The following is a 24,765-nucleotide window of genomic DNA, read 5'->3' as shown; positions in this document are numbered from 1 at the left end:
TCGCCCGTTTTCTCATTGGAAATAGGTAAATTTCAAAATATCACTGTCCTGGTCACAAAAGCAAAGTTTGTGGGGAATAATAGCCATTTTCTATACTTTTGAGGCACAAGTAATTAGGAAATAACACTTACTACCCAGGAACAAAAATTGTGTTACATAGTGTAATCAATCATTCAATTGGAGTCACGGTACAACTGCACGTGAGTTAATAAAGTGCAATTCCCTGTGCTCACATATTACATTTTACTTGCACATGAAGTGCTGTGCAATCCTCGTGCCTAAATACACATATACATTTTAAACACTTGTGTTACACAGACCCGTTTATATCCCGTGTACCAACGGTACACCAACATTTAACACACCACATGCAACATATAACAGAAAATACACACAGGGGCGGGCACTTCGTTACAATGGCCTAGTCAAAGTCCGGACCTAAACCCCATTGAAATGTTGTGGCAGGACCTGAAGCGAGCTGTCCATGCAAGGAAGCCCTCAAATGTCACCGAGCTGAAGCAGTTCTATAAGGAGGAATGGACCAAAATTCCTCAAAACCGATGTGAGAGACTGACCAGGAAACGCTTAGTTGAATTCACTGCTGCTCAAGGGGGTGCCACCAGTTACTGAATCTAAAGGTTCACATACTTTTTCACACATGGATAGTGAATGTTGAATCATTTGTGGGTAAATAAATTTTGAAAAAGTATCATGTTTTTATGTCATTTGTTTAATCGGGTTATCTTTATCTATTGTTAGGACTTAGATTAAGATCTGATAACATTTTAGATTTGAAATATGATCATGTGAAATGTGATTTATATGTTCAAGTGAGACCTGTTAATATTATTTTTTATGTTTTTGGTAAGTCAAATTCCATGTCATAGGCTCTTTAAGCTAGTGATTTCTTGATTCTTTCTGAAAAGAACCTTCCTATTAGGCCTTTATATTTTTACAAATGGCTATTGCTTCATGGAATAAAATACTAAAATAACACTGACAACAACCACATGATTTTGTCAATATACATAAAAATGTGTTCACTTACTGCACAATGCATCTCAAATGGAATATTAGTGTGACATATTTCACCTGGGGATTACATTTTACCATTAAATAGGTCTTAGCAAAATTGTCCTGTGTGCAGATTAATTTCCTATGACTTATGTGACAAGACACAGGGCTGCCCTGCAGGGCTACCTGAGTTATATTAACAACATTTTCATTTTTCAAATCGGAAACAAATATACCAGGATTGAGTATGTTTGGATTATAGGGGTGGCTTGTGTACGAAAGTCAAGCTGCAGCTTCAAACCAAAAAGATTCAGCGCAGCTTAAACTACCAAATAACAAAAGAAAATAAATGTGCTAAAGGTATATCAGTGGTATTAGCATTGAGTAATCACATGCTGTGAATGTACCAGGATTTCTACTGATAGAGCCATGTTTGTAATGTAATGCTAGAGTTAGTAGGTCTAAACACCTGAGGATAGTTTCTCTGATTCTATTTGACTTTTTCAGAGGAAGGAATGTGATCAAATACCTCATTGTTACAACTACAGTATGCCAGTGCAGACAAAGTGTTTTTGTTCTTTACAAGGCAGATTTATGCAAGATTTGAACAGACAGAGTTGCCTCTAGCAGTTTCATTGTCGCAATGGGACACTATGATGTCCAAAAGTAAATTACACTATATAAATGTTGCTCTCAATGCTCCAACAAGTGCCAAGTTGCACCCACAAAGACACAGCTACTGGGGTAAAGTTTCATATTCTAAAACAAACATGACTCCAGGTTACTCCAATATTTATTTTACACATGAAACGAGATTAGACATATTTGAACATGAAGATAAATAATCTGTCAATGTCACTAAACCTCTTAGTTTGACTTAATGCACGTACTGTACCAAGAAAGTGATAATTAATAAGAAATAGCAACAGGATGTATAGTCGCAATGCCATCGGGTTGCTTCATTCAAGCGTGCACCTGATGTGGTTTGGTCACTTTCTCGTAGGAATTACCCTGCTGCTCCACTGGGTCTCAGCTATTACTCCTGAGACTCTGGATGGCATGACTCATCTCTGTTAAACCCACCAGAACTAATTACCTGGACATCTTATGACTTGAAAAATGTAAGATTGAATCTGGCCTTTACTTGGGGTAAATCTTACACTTTTATATTTATCTAAGAAATTAGAGCTTTTCATTGTTATTACATTGTGTGTGCCTCTGACAGGGTACACCCTGCGTCTGTGTGTGTATGCATTATTTTGTATTTGTGTTGTGTTATTATTATTTAAGTGTGTTCTATTGTCTGTTAAAACACTGTTTATTGTTATTATTGTTTTGATAAACTCAGAGAATGCGTGGTAAACAGCAAGTTATTATTGACAAACTGGCTGTTGAATACGTGCATGAGAAATAATCTATTCCCCTGCTGAAAGTTAAATATAAATTAAATATAAGCATTATGCACCACAAAAGTGGATACAACAGCACATCAAAATCAAGCACTCTCCTGACAGAAAATATCAAAATATTGAGAAATGTGTTGTAACAAACTATACAGAAGCCATACCGACAACTGGTAAAGTAATGCGTTTCTTGTAAACTCTGCAGTGCATTCTGTAACCATTTAATACTGAATTATCCTGTGGCAAATCATTACTGTAGCATCCAGTTACCAGAAGCCATCCTCTGTGTTTAATGCAGCCCTGTTTAGAGGCTCGTGTGAAAATGCTCTGAGTGTTATAATATAATACTCTAAAGCTAAATAGCTACAGTAAGTTCCGACTGTGTGTGTGTGTGCCCACGGGTGTTCAGGGAGGACAGATGACAGGATGGCTTCACTTTCCCCTCTTGATGTTTTAGATCATACAGAACAGCGCCTGACTGGCAGAGCTGTGGGTTTTACTCCTGTCTGTGCAGTGCGTTTAGCTGTATGTCACAATTTCTGGCATTGGCATCAAAAGCAGTGGCTGGTTTTGAAAGGACTCTTTGTATTACTATTAAATTCCTATTTTAATGAACACGTTTGCATCTACTGTCTCACCCGAGACAAGTGCGCAGGGAATGCCAGGTAAGTGGAAGAAATGATGCACTGCTTCATTGTACCACCTACTGTATATATTACCTGCAGACTGATTATAATGCGGTAGTGTCCTAAGTTTGGAAAGTTGCTTACTGGCAGAAATCTTTGCAGTCTGATATTGGTACAAGGCTAGAACTACTTAAACAGATCAATGTCCTGGAGAAGACTGAAACAAAACGATAAAACACTGGGCTCTGCAGCCTTGACCAGCTCTGAAAGCTTGTGCAGCTTTGCAACCTTGACCAGTTCTACAACTGTGTGTAGCTCTGCAGCCTTGACCCGCTCTGCAGCCTTGTGCAGCTCTATAACCATGTGTAGCCTCCTCCCGTGCCCTGCTGCTTATTGTATATTCTTCTACAATATATACAGAGCACACATGCTTTATTGTGCTGTTTTGTACTTTGTGATGTATATACTTCTACAATATATACAGAGCACACATGCTTTATTGTGCTGTTTTATACTTTGTGATGTATATTCTTCTACAATATATACAGAGCACACATGCTTTATTGTGCTGTTTTGTACTTTGTGATGTATATACTTCTACAATATATACAGAGCACACATGCTTTATTGTGCTGTTTATAGTTTGTGATTGTCTTTTTGTATTGTTTTCCAGGACCCCTTTGTAAATGAGGCCTCGGTCTTAAATGGTACATTTTCCGGTTAAATAAATAAATAAATACCTAAGTGCGTATGTGGAAGGGTGGTGGGTAATTCACTGACACAGCAGACAGACAGTTGGATTTGGCAACACCGCACAGGTGCCCAGTTTTATTTTTGGGGTGCTATTTTTAAGATGGCGCTGTGGGTCCATGGTCTGATTTACCAACGATGGTAAACAGAACCGCGGGCATACCAAGCGATGGTACACAATACCGGCGCCTTGCAGGTGCTCAAAGAAATAACAATGAAAACAGAAGAAGAAAAAATAACAAGGGAAAAATAACACAATAATAAAACTACAAACAAAAGGTGCTGCACTCTGCAGCAATATCCCGGTCGCCGCTGCCCGTGCGACCCGGATCTCCGTCCTACGCTGCCGGCTACCTACCCTGCTCCGCTAGACTTTTAAGGGGTCTGCCAAAGGGTTCCACGCCCTCACTGTCTCGATGTGACACGTTCGTTTCTTTTTCTCTCCCGGCTGGTTCTCGGTCCGGGACCAGCGTTTCCGCACTCTCAGCGCGTCTATAAGGGCAGACCTGAGGAAACAGCAGAGCATTATTTTATAGGACCAACAATCTCCCAAGACTCGCCTCTCAGCCATTCAGAGAGGGGGAAAGTCCACACACCACTTTCCCACCTCCCCGTGTCACTGCCATGACTCACAGGCGGTTGTCGGAGGACTGCCACCCTCTTCCTGCAGCCCTGTGAACGCGCCAGGAGAGTCAGCACAGATCACTCCCTGCTACAACGTATTTATCAGGTAGATATCAGATGGGGTGTTTTCTGAGAACAGTTTGTTATAAAAAAAATGTGTAATGGTGCCTGTGCAATTCTCCCCATTATTATGAAGCTGTATAAAAAAAATGTTAGCAGTTCAAGAAGACATTCCAAAATGACAAGCCACATAAACTGTCATGGAAACAAACCAATACCCAAACAATAACGTGTTTAATAACAGCAGGACAGATATGCAGTGTTATTGGATGCGAGCTTCAGACCCTTCAGAACACAAAGCAGGATATATTTTAAAAGCACAGGACCTTGAAATACAGGTCATGCAAAGTATATACAATAGTAGATCCGACTGTTTTGTATCACAGGGTTTGACTGTTACGAAAACAGCAGTTGTGTGCCTGGTCTGGTTTCTATTCACTCTCAGCACTGCAGACCTGTGAAGAAGTCAGTGAAACACGACTACCCTGCAGACTAAACCAGTGGAAGACAGTGGATTTGTTTTAGTTACTTGTATGGTTATCTTTCTCCCTACTGTACTTCATATTGTATGACAAAAGGTCAGTTTGTTTTTATAGCCTGATGGTACAGTATATCACAGTGGTACGTGTTTTTCATATTCTGTCTCTGAACTGGAAACACTTGGTGAATGTTCTGTTTTAATTATTTTTGTTACATTCTTTCAAAAATATAATTGAGTTAATATTTAATTATTTGACATGTGATTGAAATAATTGACACAGAATTAGAAAGTTTAATAATAGAATATGAAACAGGAAACCTTGACTTTTGTTTTTTAAGAGCTTCTAGCAGGGGAGCCTGTATTTTTAAAAAGCAGTTAAATCTACCTGTAGTCTTACAGGGAAAATTTTCATACCGAAAATATAACAGAAAAAAGTATGTGATTTATTTACAGAATATTTATTTATGCACACACTGCAGCGCACTCTGTTGGACGTTCTGGGGCACGGCACAGCAAGCCATGTTGGTCAGCAGTCGAACACTACTTATATAAGTAGTTGCTGCAAGGGACTATGGGACATGGAACAACTGTTACTGTTAAAATTATGTTCTTGTCAATTGTTGAACTCTACTTTTACCTCGTCGTTCTCTGTGTTTTCCACAGTCCAAGGCACAAACAACAAAAACAGGCTTTTCTGTTCAGGCCATGTTAATGCCACCAGTGACTTCCACATCGTCTCATCCTTTCTGTTAGCCAGGACAGCATCTTCAATTCATCTGGGGCACTGACACCAAAGCACAGAGCTTGACTGGCTCACAAACTCTTCTTTCCTTGCTTCATTTTGACCTCACTGTTTCTTGTGTAGCACATGAAAGAGGTTACAAACGGAATTGTGAGAGGTTGACTGAAATTCTCAACCAGGGAGAAATGATCATTTCTGAACACTAAGCCAGCTTTCAAGAAAATGAAATTGAAATGAAGAGCCTCAGTGGAAGAGCTACAAGTTAGCACAGAAACACCTCATACATACATATGTGGGCGTGTAAAATGTCTTATAGATGATGCCATAAACTATTGCAACCACAATGCTTTGTGAATGGAATGTGTGCAAGCTGTCTGACCCACCCACTGTATGCAGAAGGAGCCTGACTTCCTCATACACCAGTCCGCCGCTAACACTGACAGCTTCAGGGAAGGCAGAACCAGCTTCCTGGAAACCATTACATGTTTAACTTTACCTTACCATTACATGACGTCCAAAGGGGGCGGGGTTTGCGCTGGGGTAGACTTTTCAGCATGGCTAGTTTCTATGATTCTGTTCTGAGGAAAACATAAGACAATGTTGACATTTTTAAAAACGCCTTTGTGTCATCCCGTTGTTTGTAGTGTCCTTTTTTTAAAATGCTGGTGTATATATTTCTTGCAATGGCGGTTTAACTTATTTTTCAATATTATAAAGTATTGAGTATTGCTCAGTCCACGCATACCGCAAAATAATTAAATAAACTAGTTCACAACATTAAAGCTTTCAGTAAATATTAAGTCTTTTGTATCAAGTTTGTCCACAGTCAAAGTTATCAACATAGGAAGTAAAAGGCATAGTCACATCACAATCAACAAAGAAAAAAGAAAGCGACACAATATAGGCTATAAAACGGGTTTATAAACAAGCAAATGGCAACTTGTCACGTCACTTTTTTTCTAATGCCACAAATTGTTTAAACAATGTTGCACGCTTTTATGATATCTGCATCATTTTGGGTATTTTGGCGTTGTTGAAAAAAGTTGTGTTAGTCAATGTTTTCCATTTTTACAAGGTATAGGCTTTTAATCACGCTAGGGTTTCGAGCACGCACCAGCCTCGTGTTGATTTTCAGCACTTAACAGCTGTCTGCACAATGAACAGACAACATTTTACAAATGATGCCGGGTTCCCGATTGTAAAGGACATCGCGCCGTTAACTTCAATATGGAATTATACAGAATACCAGTTTATTTACAGTAGTAACTAACCAACCATTAACACAAATGAACAGCATTGCTGAAGGTGTTTGTAAGCCACTTATTAATACACTGAAAACGTGCTCCTGAAATAAAGGTGAGCAGATTGTGCTTGCAGGGTTTTCATACGCACGAATCCTCAGTTTAATACGGAGCCAGCTACTTACAAGACAAGACAACTTCAGACTACGTGTGCCTGCGCCGCAAGAATGGAACGATTTCTTATATCATGTGTGTAATGACGTCATCGAATGCGGAGTTGCAAAGTTTATCACCATCCCTGTGAATGGGCAGAGTCTAATTACATCATAGATAACGCATCATAAAACCCCTGAAATACATGACTGGGACAGACTGCAGCAAGTCAGAAACTGCTACGAGTAAGGAGCAAGTAAAACGAAGTGCAGTAACCTGCATTTCTTTTCAGACCAGCCGAGGACTGTGTGCACAGTGAGAGATGGGATTGCACCTGGAGGAAATGAAAAAAAAGAAAACCAGAAGCCCCTCGGTCTTCTGCAACATAAAGGTAGGATGTAAACTTTGAATTACTTGTGCAATTCATGCACCACAACACGATTCGTTTTTAACATTCATTTAGCAAAGTTTGTTACGGTACTGTAATTGAATGTAATAGACAATAATGTAGGTGTACAGCGGACCCATCCCGGTTACCGGGTGTGTGTGTGTGTGTGTGTGTGTGTTAAAACAATATATATATATATATATATATATATATATATATATATATATATATATATATATATATATATATATTTAGCAATAAACACAAGGTTTGAATGTTCAGACTACATGATAATATATATCTATATATATAATATATATATATTATATATATATATATAGTATATTATAATATATATTATAATATATTTAGATTAGTCCTTCGCCGATGCATAAGGAAAAAAACCGTAGTGAAGTTGTTATTTAAAAAATTATTTTATTAATTGTTAGAACCTTTTTGTGTATATACACAAAAAAAAAAAAAAAAAAAAAATACATAACTACAAATAATATAAGATGAAGAAAAATGCACGTCTTCCTGCTCGTTCGCGGGATACAGAGTCACTGTTGCTGCGTTTCAAGCGCGTCTCAGTTCTCATTAAGGAAGGGGATTGTTCTTGAACAGGTAAACGTCCTAATCCTGCACTTCAACAACAAACGCATGCTACAAAGCATGGCCTACTTCACCATGTCAATATGACTAGAGTGTGCTGAAAAGCAAGCTCAAAGAGCATTTTGTACAGTAGTTTGAATTGCGTACCACTTAGTTTGATCATTATGGTAAAAACAAGAATCTTATATTATTAACTGTGTTCTTGTGCAATGTGATGACCGGAGTTGTTTCGTTAAAATCTGCTCACGGGCTGCCTGTGGTGCATCTGGTTACCTTGGCAGAGCTTTTTCTGTCTGCGCCAGACTTCTAAACATACACTACTGTATATACAAAGACGATTCAATGCATTTAAACAACTGATAGGAATACACACTAGTATGCCATTAATACAATTATCATATAACCAGTGTAATTACTAGTACATTTACATAAGTTGCTGTATTTAAGATGTGAATTTACAAACATGTGTTTTGTTTTTCTTTGCGTTTTTTTTTTTTTTTTTTGTATTGTTAATTTGATACGGTACAATTTATTTTATGGAAAATGAGCTTTACTTATTTATTAATTAGACAATGTCACAGTTTAGTACCGCTGCTGTCGATGTGTATGAGAGGTTATTATTTACATGTATTTCGGTTTCGATCCAGGAATAAGTAAACTGACAAAGGCAGGGTTATTAGGGTTTAACCCTAATACTGAACTGTACAGAGTGGTGGCAGGGTATTTACTTTTATTTTTATGAAACGCACTACTGTCCGTTAACTTAGAGAAATGAGTAGTTGCATTAATCATCCATACCTGTTACACACCCGAACAATGCTTACACTTAGAAATACTAAAATAAACTTCAATTTAGTGTCCAACATTTTCAATGGAAGCCTTTCACCACATTTCAAGACATTGAGATTGTTCCTTTTAGTTTTTCTAAAAGGTAGTTGCATTAAGATTTTGTTTTCTAAAACCTGACATATGTTTAATGAAAAGTTGCCCTATCCGAAAATATATAATTTTTTATGTCAGTGGCACAGTTGGTAGAAACAAACAGCTGTAATGCCAAGGTGACCCATTTTAAGCCCTTAAACTGGGACGGTATGGAGATGTTGTGAATAACTTCCAGTGTCCAAACTGCAGGGAATAATTTTTATTTTCACTTTGGCAATGTTTGATCTAATATCATATTAAAAGTGAATGCAGAGACTCATAGTGATATTCAGAGAAGAATCTTTTACTTTGAAAAACTTTTTTTTTTACTGAATAAATTATGAAGAATAAATATGAATTAATTGAATTGTCTTTGTAATGCCATTTCTACACAAGTATAGTTATTACATTACACAGTAGCAATTCAAATTCCAAAATTCTATTTTATTGCTGAGTCCTGCTGCAAATCTAGTCCCTTTTCTGCCTAAGAAACTGCATCTTCTCTCTTTGATTTCCACTTTCCATCTCGGTAGCTCTATCTCTGTTCTGTCCAGTGTCCAATCTGCAAATCAGACCCTTCCTGTATGAAAAATTACATATCTCAATATTTCTGTTTATTAAATGGCTACTTCATATAATCATTTTTTTTCAAAATATTGAATTTTGTACCATTTAATATGACTTGGTATTTGTTTTTTATATTTTTTTCTATTGAAGTTTCTGCTTGGATCATAAGCCTAGTGTATCTTGATTAATAGATACTAGGATATTTTTTCAGCCACTTTCTACTTTTAAACTATTACTGTTAAAGGCGCTGCAATGTGTTAAATATCATATCTTTTGACTGCAATAAGTTAGCACACTAATCAGCTTTTCTGAGTTTTGTTTTGAAGCTACCCTGGCTGCAGGAGCAGTGATTTCCTTCTGAAGTAGTTATAAAGTATTGTAAATAGTAACTCACACAGGCAAACCCTGTAAGCTTCTCAGAATAGTTGTATTTCCAAATCCTCCCTTTAACATGCTGTAAGATGACGGGCATCGCTTAAAACGGAACGGAATCTGTTAAAAATGTGTCAATAACATGGTGAAATTTCCTGACTATTCCATTTTTTTGCTGCCCTTGGCTGGAGTATAGGCTGAGACATGGATCCAGGTGTAATAAGATTAAATCGTATAACTTTTCTGTTCAAATGAAATGTTGTTCTTTAATTACGAAAGGAATACTATTTAATCTTCCTTAATAAAAGCATAAGCATTAGCCTATGGAAAATGCGCAGAGAAGTTTTCAGATTGTCAGGAAACGCGTTCTCATTATCACTGCTTGTTAATGAAAAACGCATCATTGATTGGTATTGAAAAACAACATAGACAAGGCAGAAACTGGCATCATACAATGAGCACGTTATTGACAGGCTCCTCTCTGTTTTAAATGATACCTGTCAGCTTAAAACATGTTAAAGGAAATCTGGAAATAACCCTATTTGGAGAAAATTAAAGGGATCAACCCCCCCCCCCAGCCCCCAGTAATTCGAGCCCTGACATTTGCCTCTTACTGAAAGACAAGCATGTTTTAATCAATGTGTTGTTTTTCTTCTATTAAACTAATAGCTGTGATAAAGTAAAATATTTTATATGGCTTAGTTACATATTTTTTAAAGAAAGGTAAAATGAAACGAGGACGTGGTTCTTTTTTTTCTAATTGTTTTAAACTATTTGTCATATACAGTGCTCAGCTATCAATGTAAATATATATTTTTTAAGAAATTAAATTGGCACCAGGAGACCTGAAACTATTGTATTTCATTATTGCTAAAAACAACATAACATGTATATTTAAAGAAATAAAAAACGTTCTGAAACTTGTAAAATATTTTTATAATGTGAATTTCACAAATGTGAAAATAACTAGTTCGTAAATTAGTTTGTGTTATTCACGAACCTACCTGTGGTGAACTGAAAGTGAATTGCGACTTATTTCAATAGAAAATATGTTTCCAAATACTTTTGTCATGTTTTACAGCCCCTTCTATTGTTGTGATGGGCTAATGTTGTGATGGGCTATTTTACCAAGCTTCAGTGCACTGCGTTGTAAACATGGCACTGTGACATGACAGCATTTATTTCCGCCTATAGCTACACTCAAAGCAAAAACGTTTGCACACAGATATATAAATATCATGGGCAAAGAGAATAATTTCAACACAATACAATGGTACCTGTATCAGCCGTTATTTTTAGACTACAGTAGTCTAACCTCTTCACGCAGCTAGAGTAATGATTCAGACAAGGGTAGTCGCCAGTTCGTTTTAGCAGCAGTCAGTGGAGGTTGCAAATAAGAATGTTGACTGAGTAAGTCTCCAGATTTGCATGGTGCTTTTTAATGCTACTGGTCGTTCAACCTTCTTTTAGTCACAGCAGGTGTTGTACTGTAATAAGTTCGATATGGTAGAAACAGCAGTCTGCATGAAAGTGCAATATTCTGTTACCCAGGTGACGATGCTCTGGGGAAAAAAACGGGACAAAATGAGGGTCCCAAGAAAGGTTTTGGGGTCACTGGGACCAGTGTACCAAAAGTTGGACTGTCCTTTCCAAAACAGTTCTTCTGGTCACCTTATATAATGCTTGATGAATTATATAGTACACATAGTAAGATATACTTTTGTGTTTTGCGTTTTGGATTTATTCCAAATTTTACCAAAAAAATTCAGGATTATTATTTTTGACTCCAACATTGTAATAAGCAGCATTACACTGTATCCTAGGATACAGCAGGTAAGTTTAGACCTCAGAGGATCATATAACGTCCAAACGTGGTTCGCTCTCTCATCATAAACACATTATCACCTGATTTTTTTGGACCATCAAAGTCTGATTATTGTGGTAATTGCTGGGCATAGTAGTAACTACTAACTTAATAAAAAACTAAATTGAAATACTTACACGAAAATACTATATTTTGTAGTGGATGAGAAATGGAGAGAAAACGTAAATCAGTTTATGGGTGTTCAAAAGAAAATCAATATTTCAATCTAAAGCAGATGACGCATAGCACTGCAGACACTGTTACATTGAGGTACATGTTTGCACAGATAGTAAAAGAACATACTGAAAAATAAGCAACACATTAAACTAAAACAAGAAAGTGAAATGAACAATACCAGCTAACTTGGAAAGGCTTCAACTTGCACAGGTTCTGCTACATCGTACATGCCAGGAACATTATTAATCAGAAACCAGAACTGCTACACATCATATTCCACATGTAAAGTGTGTATACTGAGATGTTTTAATATATGTAAAAAAAAATGTTAAGATAAAAAACAAAAATGTGGAACACTATACTGTATATTGATCATTTAAACACTGGCACATCATGATGCCCCTGCTCTTTTCAAAGTGTATTGAAAATGCAGACGCTATGGCATCTCAAATGCCAGCTTGTTGGCCATTGAGTTAGTACAGTTAAATGTGTTATGTGTTAATTGAGGGGTGAGGATTGAGGCGAGGAGGGGTGAGGATTGAGTCGAGGAGTAGTGAGGATTGAGTCGAGAAAGGGTGAGGATTGAGGCGAGGGGTGAGGATTGACTCGGGGTGAGGATTGAGTCAAGGAGAGGTGAGGTCTGATGTCTGACGATTGATTCTAGAGGGGTGAGGATTGACTATATATATAGTAGTAAAGGGTCCAGGTGAAGGCTAGTCTGCACTCTTGAGAGAGTTGACCCAGACTCCCAAACTGCAGTTCAGTGCTCTCACACACTTTTATTTATAGAACAAAGATCTTTAGACTGGAGCCAATACTTTTTGCTGTTGTGCACCTTGTTTGTGGAACTTTTATTCTGGTTACCATTAGGCAAGTTGAAACATTGGATTCTTTTAAGTCTAAATTGAAAACATACTTTTTTATGTGCTTTTAAGTAATTGGTTGTAACAGGAGTGTATTTATATATTGAGCCCTCTTGTTTTGTTTTTAACTTTGTGCAGCTCTCTGGGATGTGATGGTGTGAAGGGCGCTATGTACAAATTCATTTGTATTGTATTATATTGTATGTACACTCCTGTGATCAGAGAGGCTCAGAAACGAAAATCCAGAGCAAGCCCTTGTATGTTCATTTCCAAAGAGACCCCGACTCTGGCCATGGGGCCTGAAGGGAGTTCCCTCCTTGCGTCCCAGGATGGCCGTCCATCTCTGAACTTAAGTGAAAAGTAATCCAAGTACTGGCCCCTGCCCCTGTTGCTGTTCTTCTCATTTCACTCACCTTGGCAGACAGGGTGGACCTGGAGCTGTGCCTGAGCAAATCAAGCCTGCAGCCAAACCCAAGGCAGCATTGATCCAGAAGCTAGAAGTAAGCAAAAAGTGGAATTCATGTAAAACAGAAATGCGTCATAATGGATCCATTGTTTAATTCTGGAAATGGGTGTTGCACGCATGGAATGTCTAAAAGGGGTAGGCCAGCCAGTGTCAGTTTGATACGATTTCAGATTAAGCCAGATCTAGTAAACCTGTGCTTTGCACACAGTCTTCTTACACACCTTTCAGCACATCCATTCAAAAAGTCAGATTGCTCTGTAAGATTGGCAGCAATGTCTCAATGTGTCTAACCATCAGTAACCATTTCCCGATGTGCTTCTAATCTTGCCATGGCAGTACCTCATACTTCAATTATTTCCAAGCTATCCTGAATCTAAGTTAATAATATCCACGAGAAAATAAAAATACACGTGGTTCTGATTGTTTTTTGTTCCTCTGCCCAAAATGAAAAAATGAAAAACAAAAAGAAAACAAAATTGGAAAAAATATATACGGACTGAGCTCTATCTGTACACAATCTTTAAGTCATACCACAGATTCTCAGTTGGATTGAGGTCTGGGCTTTGACTAGGCCATTCCAAGACATTTGAATGTTTCCCCTTAAACCACTCAAGTGTTGCTTTAGCAGTATGCTTAGGGTCATTTTCCTGCTGGAAGGTGAACCTCCGTCCCAGTCTCAAATCTCTGGAAGACTGAAACAGGTTTCCCTCAAGAATTTCCCTGTATTTAGCACCATCCATCATTCCTTCAATTCTGAACAGTTTCCCAGTCCCTGCTGATGAAAAACATCCTCACAGCATGATGCTGTCACCACCATGCTTCACTGTGGGGATGGTGTTCTCGGGGTGATGAGAGGTGTTGGGTTTGCGCCAGACATAGCGTTTTCCTTGATGGCCAAAAAGCTCAATTTTAGTCTCAGCTGACCAGAGTACCTTCTTCGATATGTTTGGGGAGTCTCCCACATGCCTTTTGGCGAACACCAAACGTGTTTGCTTATTTTTTTCTTTAAGCAATGGCTTTTTTCTGGCCACTCTTCCGTAAAGCCCAGCTCTGTGGAGTGTACGGCTTAAAGTAGTCCTATGGACAGATACTCCAATCTCCGCTATGGAGCTTTGCAGCTCCTTCAAGGTTATCTTTGGTCTCTTTGTTGCCTTTTTGATTAATGCCCTCCTTGCCTGGTCCGTGAGTTTTGGTGGGCGGTCCTCTCTTGCCAGGCTTGTTGTGGTGCCATATTCTTTCCATTTTTTAATAATGGCTTTAATGGTGCTCCGTGGGATGTTCAAAGTTTCGGATATTTTTTTATAACCAAACCCTGATCTGTACTTATCCACAACTTTGTCCCTGACCTGTTTGGAGAGCTCCTTGGTCTTCATGGTGCCGCTTGCTTGGTGGTGCCCCTTGCTTAGTGGTGTTGCAGACTCTGGGGCCTTTCAGAACAGGTGTATATATACTGAGATCATGTGACAGATCATGTGACACTTAGATTGCACACAGGTGGACTTTATTTAACTAATTATGTGACTTCTGAAGGTAATTGGTTGCACCAGATCTTACTTAGAGGCTTAATAGCAAAGGGGGTGAATACATATAAACGCACCACTTTTCCGTTATTTATTTTTTAGAATTTTTTGAAACAAGTTATTTTTTTCATTTCACTTCACCAATTTGGACTATTTTGTGTATGTTTATTACATGAAATCAAAATCAAAATCCATTTTAATTCTGGGTTATAAGGCAACGAAATAGGAAAAATGCCAAAGGGGGTCAATACTTTCGCAAGCCACTGTAGTTTAAAAACATAAACTTCAAACTTGAATGAGTAGTAATGGTAGCATATTGGCACAACATTAGCACAACATGTTAAGGAATCTTTTTTTGTGGTATGAGGGAATCTTAATAGAAATATTTAACAAATAATTACATTTAACCGTCCTTGGTGATATAAAAAACAAAAACAAAGAAGACCTGTAGAACACGGCTGGCCACGATTAGGTCGGTCAAATTAGAACATTCTATAACATAATTTTAAAGTCTTACAAAGACATTGTAAACTTAACTTTTAATGCAATGCATGTTTATCGGTTTGTTCTTCTGATGTGTGAAATATTAGCATAGCTCTGCTTAATTAGAAATCTGTTGCAAACCCTTATCAAAATAAAAAAAGGACAGGGTCAATGGATTTTTTCCCCCAGGAATAATAGTGTGACACTCCACATGCTGCCTCTATGTTCATTGTAAATGTAGCCACTGTGACATATTTGGAGTCTGAATTGTAATTAAAAGAACCAAATAACAAGACATACAGCAATTGGGATACAAAAATAAATCATAATAACTGAAGGTTTTTGGCATTTTCTGCAGAGTTATTGTGGTTTTGGTACTTTTTAAAAGCTGCTGAGGGATAGCAGTGCCATAATGAACTGTGATCCTTGGGTAGCTGAACAGCACACTGCTACCAGTAGGTTACCTACCTTAGTATCTGCTCACACATTTTTCCAACTTTAAATAAATAATATAGATAGATCAGGGACATGCAACCTGTGGCACGTTTATCGTCCGACTGTGACCCAGTTTATTAATCCCATTTCACTTATGAATATATCGTAAATATATTTTTTGACCTTTGTTGACTTGCTTTTTTAAATTTTTCTCGTCATCTTGTCTCCAACTCGTTTGTTTCTCGTCATCTTGTCTCTTGTCATCTTGTCTCTTGTCTTCCTCTCCTTTTTCAACTGCACAAACCTGCTGCATTGAAAGAACCCATTCCCAACATAGGAGGCTTGTTGCTAGGTAAGTGACGTCACTGCCCTTTGACTTTTGCTACATTGCTGCCTGCTAATACACATTAGGTTAAACTAGTTTTCTGGATATGCGGTCCGTGACAGAAGTTTGGTTGCGCACCTTTGAGATAGATGCATGTGCCCTGAGTGAAGTGTGACAAGTGTAGTATTACCTGGCTATTCAATCAGATTAGATGAGACGAGCTCTAAAGATAGCTGGGGGTGTGTTTAGGGGGGGGGCGGGGGGTGTGTGGTGTAGGGCGGGGACCAGGTTGGTGGGGGGGGGTGGTGGTGTGTCGTCAGGTTAAGTTCAATTTCAATTAAGTAGATCTGTTCCTGATTTTGGCCTATTTACACTGGCTCCTTGTGCAGTATAGAATTGATTTTAAGATTTTGCTGTTAATTTACAAGGCCCTGAATGGATTAGCACCTAGTTATTTGCAGGAGTTACTGACCCTGTATCTTCCAAACCACAATCTGAGATCACAGGATGTGGGGCTGCTGGTTATTCCTCGGGTCAACAAAAGCAACACAGGAGGAGGGAGGGCTTTTTCTTGTAGAGCTCCTAAATTATGGGATGCACTGTCTTCTTTTATCAGGGAAGCTGGGACCATTACAGTTTTCAAGTCAAGTCTAAAAACGCACTTTTATAAAATGGCTTTCTTATCTTAGTGGGTTTTAATGCAACTTTCAAATTTCTGCTTTTGTATACATACTGGTTTTTTTTAAATATGTTGTTTAAATGGTCTTATTGTGGCAGCTGTACGTGTGACATGCTATACAAATACATTGTGGTTTGTTCTTTTTTTCTGCTGTGTACTGTACAGTGCTTTGCAATACTTTTGCATAAAAAGCACTGTATAAATGCAGTAAATAAAATTAGCAGATTTGTACCCCCAAAAAATACAGCCCTAGTTACAACACACTTTACCCTTCTTAAAGTTTACCATACATCTCTATGCTTTAGCAAGCATTCAATATGCTTAATTCCACTTTATTGTACTTTTACTATAACAAACTGAGGGTAGTGCTAAAAGCCATTCATATGTTGTGGTAATCATACTGTATGTAACGAAGCGCTCTATGATTGGCGTAAAATTATAGCATGCCTTAGAGAGCAATAGGGTTGGAATTGAATCAATACAAAATACATTTTAACATTGGCCCCCTCGGGGGGGGGGCGGTGGGGGGGGGGGGGGGGTGTAACAAGAAACATGTACCAACAGTTTTGGGTGCTGAAGTGTTACTGTAAAAAAAATGATTGCCAGGAGCAGACAAGGGTCAGGGAATTGTGCAAGGGAAAATGATCAAGCCGAAAATAAGGTTTGGGACAGAGGTGTACAGAAATAAGAGCTAAACAAAGCGATGGAAATGCGGGAAAGCACATGTAGCCTCTCACCTGTGAACGTTAAAAGTGCAATTTAATAATGAATGCAGGGTTGAGTTTTAGAGAATGTGACCTTAAGGATGTGAATTGAATTGAGTTGAACATACTTACAAAAATCTCACGCTGCAAAAACAGAAAACAAACCAGTGTCCAAGAAAACAGGACTAAAAGATACAGAAATAAGAAAACTTTGGCAGATGTTTTTAGCTGAGATAATGTGACATGTAACTATGCAGTTGTTAACCAAAAACAAAGACTGACTATTATTCATCAAATGAAGACGAAATTAGCAGTTGTAGTAGTATGTGTAAACAATGTGTTGGGATGAGGAGTTGCTGGATGAGGTATTCGTGTGATAACCTGGAGGGAAACAAGCTGTGCAATGGACTGCTTACAAGGAGATGAGGAAAATCCATAATAGTTGTAAATTTTAGAATTTTACATCAATATCCTTCTCTTTAATGTCTATTTAAACACATCTGTGGTTTTGGTATTACAAGATGTACATTAAATGTTCACTTTTGATGCAGCGTCTGTCACCCCTGAGGACATTGATCCTTCTAGTCTTTCTCATTCTGCATCTACACTGTTACAGGTGCTGTTCAGCATTGCAGGGCAATGACTGCAAGAGTGCAAATCAGGCTTTCTTGCTTCTCCAAAACGGAAAACCGCCCTCACTTTAGGATTTGCATCATCAAGGGGGTGCAGAGGTACATTTTCTGCTCAAAAGGCTTTGGTTCATTTCAAAAGACTGTTTGCTTTTTTTCCACTTTGAGTGGAAACAGCTGGCAAAAGTCACAGTTTTGTGAGAGAGCCGTAAGCACCATAATATAATCATATCCTTAATCACAGCCCATACGAAAGGGTGTGGCACACATGTTACAGACTGAGGAGTTTAAAACTCTCTTCCAAGTCTGTAAGGAAAGTGGAGCCTGTGGAAGACGGTAATATATGTGATTGGACTCACTGTACTTCTGGAGCAGTGGCTCTCACTTGTGTCTTTTAACCCATTTTCAACATGCTACTTTGAAACCTGTTTTAATTTTAGCTTTACTGATTGCCTTAGGATTGCTTAAAGTTATGGGTGAAGACTAACATGTTTTTAAACATTTATTTTGTTGCCTTTTGAGAAGCAGCCCCTTGTGGGCTCTATTGTAATGTTCTAATGGAAAAATACATTTTTTCACTTTTTAGCCTTTGTACTAGCTTCAGGCCTCTCTTGGTCATATGCCTGAGCAGCCCTTCAGTTGAATTCAGTTGGAGCTGAGTGATTGTGTGCATTGGTGTATTTAAAGAAGCTGTCTGCACTGTAAGCCTCCCCCTGCTGGGAGAGAGAATTGTATTAAAACCAAAAAGGCACAGCTCTGATCCTTTGTGTTGAGGATCCTTTCTAGTCATCAGGGTTTGTTTTTGCTGGTTCAACAATCATGGGCGAGGTCCTTCACATGCCTTTGTATTCAAGATATAAAAATAACGATTTGTTTATTTACACCAGTGGCTTGAAAGAAGTCCACCTCCATTTGCCCTCATCTGAAGGGCTGGCAGGAAGTTCTTAGAACAGGCAGCTGCATGGCTTTTGTAAAAATATCACAAGGTTAAATATGAAATGCACAACATTTTGGATACAACTGTGGCATTGGCTTAATGTGAAATTAATTTCAATAAGACCTGATCTGTAAAACATGAAAGGAATCTGCTTTTTAACCCCAAGCTGTGCTAATGAGAGCTAAGTAAGAAGAGGTTTAAGTCAGGTTTAAGATACAAGTGTGTGCTTTTTACATTTCACCTTCCTCTATTCCATCTGGTTATTGTTAGGACTGTCCATTAACTACCTTGGAAACAAAGATATTCTTGCAGGATTAGTCTAAACATGGTCTATGTTCTAGCGCAAGAATTTATTTTGCATTTTGCACTGTGTACTGTAGTTATCACATACACAAATGAAACCATTCTATTAACAGAAAGCTCTCAGCTTGCATGCCTTTGTTACACCTGTACTTCCTAGCTGTCTTCAGCAGTGTATTTGAGTCAAAGGTACTGACCTGTTTTTAAACACATTTAGTTACATTTTTTACACTGATTGATGTGTTAAGTTCAGTAAAGTTCTGTTTTGTTTTAGTTTCAGACATGTTATAATAGAGATTAGCTCAGTCTAGGCCAATGTTTAACACTGATTCTGAAGTGTGTCCAACATTTTATAGCTGATCCAGCTCAGTGTAGGTGGTACAGTGTACACATTTACAAGTGGCTGATCTGCCAGTTACGAAAATACAATAAAAAGGAACTATTTATTGACATTCCTGTTTTGTGTTTAGTGATTTATTTCATGAAGCTTGGGTTGATTTGTTTGTGAGATCACACACTAATTTGTATTAAGGTCTAGGGGGTTGCATTGCTAATGTTTGTTTTTTTTGATAGGTAGTATCTTGCTAAGATGATTATCTTGCTACAGACAACACAAATAGAAAACAAAATACATTTAGGCGATTGTTTCTCTGTTCTTATCTCTTTCTCCTACTTAAAAGATTGTTGTATTTATTATTGAAGATAGGATTCGGGGTTTAAAAACAAGGCCTGCTCAATATTGACAGTACAATATTGATTTTAGTTACAGTTTGTAGGTTGTTTCAGGACCCAGCTACATATCCACAGAGGTTCCTAGTTTGTGGACAAATCCCAGAGCACACCACGGTCAACGAAATTTGGTTTATGACAGACTAGAAGAAATTGTGGCTGGCTAAATCGGACTAGCTAAAAAAAAAATACAAATTCAATTTAGCTGAAGATTATCAACTGACTTTTTCAACGTAGATGTGACAATGCAACAAAAGTAAACAGAGCAACATGAATGTATTCTGAATTGTTTGAATTCTCTGTAATCGCGTCTGCGTACTTATTAGCAAGGTGGAATCACTAAGTTTAGGTTTTGGTTAGCCTGGTCTTGCACACAAATGACTGTATTGTACACAAAGAACGTTATTATTGTATTTGTTATAATTTGTATGCTGAAAGACTGTCCGCTATATATTTAAAGTGTCAGTGGATTACCCACACTCCCTCTCACAGTGTCTATCAGTGGATTACTCACACTCACTCTCAGTGTCCGTCAGTGGATTACTCGCACTCCCTCTCACAGTGCCTGTCAGTGGATTACCCGCACTCCCTCTCACAGTGTCTGTCAGTGGATTACTCGCTCTCCGTCTCACAGTGTCTGTCAGTGGATTACTCGCACTCCCTCTCACAGTGTCTGTCAGTGGATTACTCACTCCCTCTCACAGTGTCTGTCATTGGATTACTCACACTCCCTCTCGCAGTGTCTGTCAGTGGATTACTCACACTCCCTCTCACAGTGTCTGTCAGTGGATTACTCGCTCTCTGTCTCACATTCCCAAATTTTGCACCTCCCATATTTGGAAACCTATTACCAAAGGTCAGAGGTGTGAGCGTGCAACCTCAAGGACCCTTGTGCCCAGTGAAGGCAATGAGGGATCTGTCACATTAAGGCGATAGAACCTGGAAAAAATATGCCAGCTAGTTGCATTACAAATCTCAGCCATGGAGGCACCTCTAAAGAGGGCCCATGACGTAGCCACACCTCTTGTGGAATGTGCGGCTACCCGCCCAGGCGGGGGTAAGCCAGCACCATCATACGCAGTTGAGACTTTCAATCCAATCCAATGCGACAGTCGCTGCTTCGAAAGGGGCTGTCCCAGGGTCCGTGTCCCATGACAGACGAAGAGCTGGTCAGACTGACGCAGTGCTCTCGTCCTATCCACATACCATCTCCATGCTCAATGAACCGGGTAGAGAAAATTCAACTTCCTTTTCCCCTCCGAAGTAAATGGTGGTGAATGAAAGGACTCCAGTTCCACAGACTGATTCAGGGGGAAGGCTTTGACCACCTTGGGGGGGAAAGCAGGGTTTGTGTGTATATATATATATATATATATATATATATATATATATATATATATATATATATATATAAAGAGAATATTGTAGGTTATGTTCAAAATAAAAACATGTATTGTAAAAGGCAGTCAAAGTGTGTATTTTTGTGATCCTGCCTGCCTTTGAAACGCTGGCAGGGTACTTAATACATGTATTTAGGAAAAGCCATGAACGCAAAACCGCGTAACTTTCAGGTATGCAGAGTAATTTCACTTTGAAAACCTCACTGTCAAAATGGCTGCCGTGGCGATTGTAGTGTGAAGCACTGATAATAGCACCAACCCACTGGCTGTTGTTCTAGTTCTAAAAGCATAGTCTCAGGTTACACATTCCATTAACCTCTGCAACATGCTATAGAAACATTTTGTTTGTGGACAAAATATTTTTTCCAAGAGCACAGATGCTAATTGATCCCTTTAATTCCTTTAATTAATACTGTAATCCCTTTTAACAACGTGCCACACAGTATATTTTAGTTATTGTCTATTTAATCACTAGCTTAGTGGCTGTTAATTAGGCAGAACAATGTATGCTTCACAGTACAACATTTTGTCATTTATCAATAAACATTTGTAGTGTCTAATTTAGATTAGAAGTAAAAAAAAAAAAAAAAAAAAAAAAGAATTAGATAAGATCATGTGTACAGTATCATTCACTCAGTATTTTAGGAGTGTATATTTATATACTGTACCGTCCTAAAATACTGAGTGGTACAATTCAACCTTCCCCCGTGCACGCTACAATACTTTTGACATGGAAAATAAAGACATTCTGCTATGGATTCCTTGATAGTGGACAGATCAACAATCAATACCACAAGCTTGTGTGGAAGACATGGCACTGGTGCTTTGCCAGTATAGTACCTGGAAGGCTTAATTCACAACCATAACACCTGGGCTCTTAAACACAGCCAAGAACATGTGGAATCCATGGTAGAGTGCTGGAGTGGGAAGGACTCTTGAATCATTTTGAATGAAAAAATAAAAAGAAAAACAGAATGGATTGGTCTTTAAGAAATGTGACGTTCGCTTTGTTGCATTCTCACAGATTTTGGTGACCTTCCATAAGAAGCACAGGTTTATTGGCTACAATAATGATGATTTTTTTTTTTTTCATATGCATTGTATTACTATAAAATAAAATAGTTTAAAGGTAACCCTAAACCCTGAAAGTGGTGAAATTGTGCCTAACATTGATACAATTAAAACAATCACTCTTATAACGGAAATATTGTTCTTTATTGGAGGCGCCAAGGGAATATACATGAGCTATGTGCAGGCGTGGGGCACTAAAATCCAAAGGTGACAAGTGGGCAGTCTTCCTAGTTTATGGGAGAGGACTCTGAAATCCTAATGGAAGCAGCCAGTACCCACTACAGCAACAGTAGACATGAGACAGGACAAACTCACTGTGATGTGAGTCTCGGAATAGCAACTGGGAGAGACATGATCCAGGACAAACTCACTGTGATCTGAGTATAAGAATAGCAACTGGGAGAGAAGTGAAAATATTTGTTTCAATAACAAAATATTGTAAAAACGCTTGGCAAATCTGTCTTTTGAATTTAAGCGAGCATATCACATTTCACTTGGGACTTGTGCAGCCAGATTGACACCCAGTTCAAAGGGACAAGAGGCTAGTGAATTACTACACCATTTAAATTTAAAAGATAAGTCAACCGTGGTCAAAATGAAGGCTTAAGTCTGGATTTCATATTTTTTTTTGTGTGTGCTTTTTTAAAAATAAATTTAGTCGTTGGCAATTTTTTTTTACCACGGTTTTCTCCCCAGTTTAGTGGCTAACCAGCCAAGTTATTATCTGTATCCTCGGCTCACCGCTCGCAACCCCTCTGGCGGGAAATGGGTACAGCTGCGCATCTGCGTACAGCTGCGTCATTCAATTGGAGTTGCGGTACAACTGCACGTGAATTAATAAAGTGCAATTCCCCGTGCTCACATATTATTACATTTTACTTGCACGTGAAGTGCTATGCAATCCTCATGCCTAAATACAAATATACATTTTAAACACTTGTGTTACGCAGACCTGTTTATATCCTGTGTACCAATGGCTATACACCAACATTAACACACAACATACAACACAAAATACACACAGGGGCGGGCACTTTGCCACAGCGCCACACACTAAGAACTCCCAGTCACGGTCGGAAGAAAGCATGCTCCTTCCCAGCACTCTCAATATTGATTTAAAAATGTTGAGCGTAGTCCCCTCAGGCAGAACTCTGATTATCGTCAAGCTGTTTTTTTTTTTTTTTTAGTAGCAATAGAAATACCAGCAAAACAAGGGCTTGGCTTTCCTCTGACTGTTCAGAGGTGTAGGTCAGTGCTGACGCCTGTGTGTCTAATGAGCAAGCTGGCACAGCTCCCGAGTGATGTTGTACAGGAGCTGTGCCTGAACTTGACCCCTCCTCGCACTTGTTATCAGGGTCTTAGCCGCAGTAATCTAAACACTTTACAAATGTGATGGAAACCAGTCATAACTTTATACACTGTCATTGACAGATCCATTAGCCCTTCAGCACAGGCCTTTTGTATATTATGACCAGGGATCCTTGGAATCTATTTGCTGTGGAATAACACGGAATAACGCAGATTTTAATTTTTTATTTTTACGCTTGGGGAAGGGCAAAAAACATGCAAGGATTTTTTTGGTTTGTTTGATAATAATATATAAAGATTAACACAGGCAACTTTGATAAAACTGCTTCCGGTATTCAAGAACAGTTTACTTCAGTATTCAGAGATGTTCAAAGATGCCGAAAACAATAAAAATCACCCCTAAAGATTGGGTCAAAGTGTTTGGCAAGGACGAATTTGTCATTGATGGTAATGTGCTGTTACACTCGTAGGTAGACCATCGTAGAACACATTCAAAGCGCTGAACATTAATTGAATGCAAGGAAACATAAACAAGATGAGGCCGAAACAGCAGGACCATCAGAAACGCTGAAACAGACCACTGTGTTGGGATCATTTCAGCGTCTTACAACTGCCAAAGAACAGCTTGAAACTGTTTCAAATTTTGTCAAAATGTTGATCAGCTGGTAATTCGAGATTTTTTCAGCAAGCACATCAGGGAGGTAGTGTCATTCCAAAGTCAAAGCTGGAATGCTTCAGCTTTATTTTAACAATAGTACCGTTTGCGTGTCTTATAATGTGGCAGGAAAACTCATTTTAGCCCTTTTATTTTACTCGCTGAATAATGCATATTTTTATTTTTATATTTTTTTTTTATCTGAGTGATATATTTTTTATTGTGGAAAACTAGGATCCCTGATTATGATGCACAACTAGGAACTT

The 24,765-nt window shown here is 38.4% G+C and overlaps 1 protein-coding gene across 3 annotated transcripts in view; it reads left to right on the top strand.

The window, feature by feature from the left end:
- The first annotated feature begins 1,974 nt into the window (after nucleotides 1-1,974).
- The window catches only part of LOC121323090 (solute carrier organic anion transporter family member 2A1-like), a 47,254-nt gene continuing 24,463 nt past the window's right edge, over nucleotides 1,975-24,765 (top strand). Inside the window, exons 1-2 of one of the 3 annotated variants that reach the window (XM_041263842.1) lie at nucleotides 1,975-2,135; nucleotides 7,387-7,485. In XM_041263842.1, coding sequence (XP_041119776.1) covers nucleotides 7,417-7,485 — 69 coding nt within the window. In that variant the 5' untranslated portion in view covers nucleotides 1,975-2,135; nucleotides 7,387-7,416. Of the gene's footprint in view, nucleotides 2,164-7,298; nucleotides 7,486-24,765 lie in introns of those variants that run through there. The other 2 variants (XM_041263841.1, XM_041263843.1) reach the window with 2 other exon arrangements.

Source organism: Polyodon spathula, chromosome 11 (genome assembly GCF_017654505.1).
Source record: "Polyodon spathula isolate WHYD16114869_AA chromosome 11, ASM1765450v1, whole genome shotgun sequence".
Taxonomy (NCBI): Eukaryota; Metazoa; Chordata; class Actinopteri; order Acipenseriformes; family Polyodontidae; genus Polyodon; species Polyodon spathula.
This window is presented reverse-complemented; position numbering and strand designations above follow the sequence as displayed.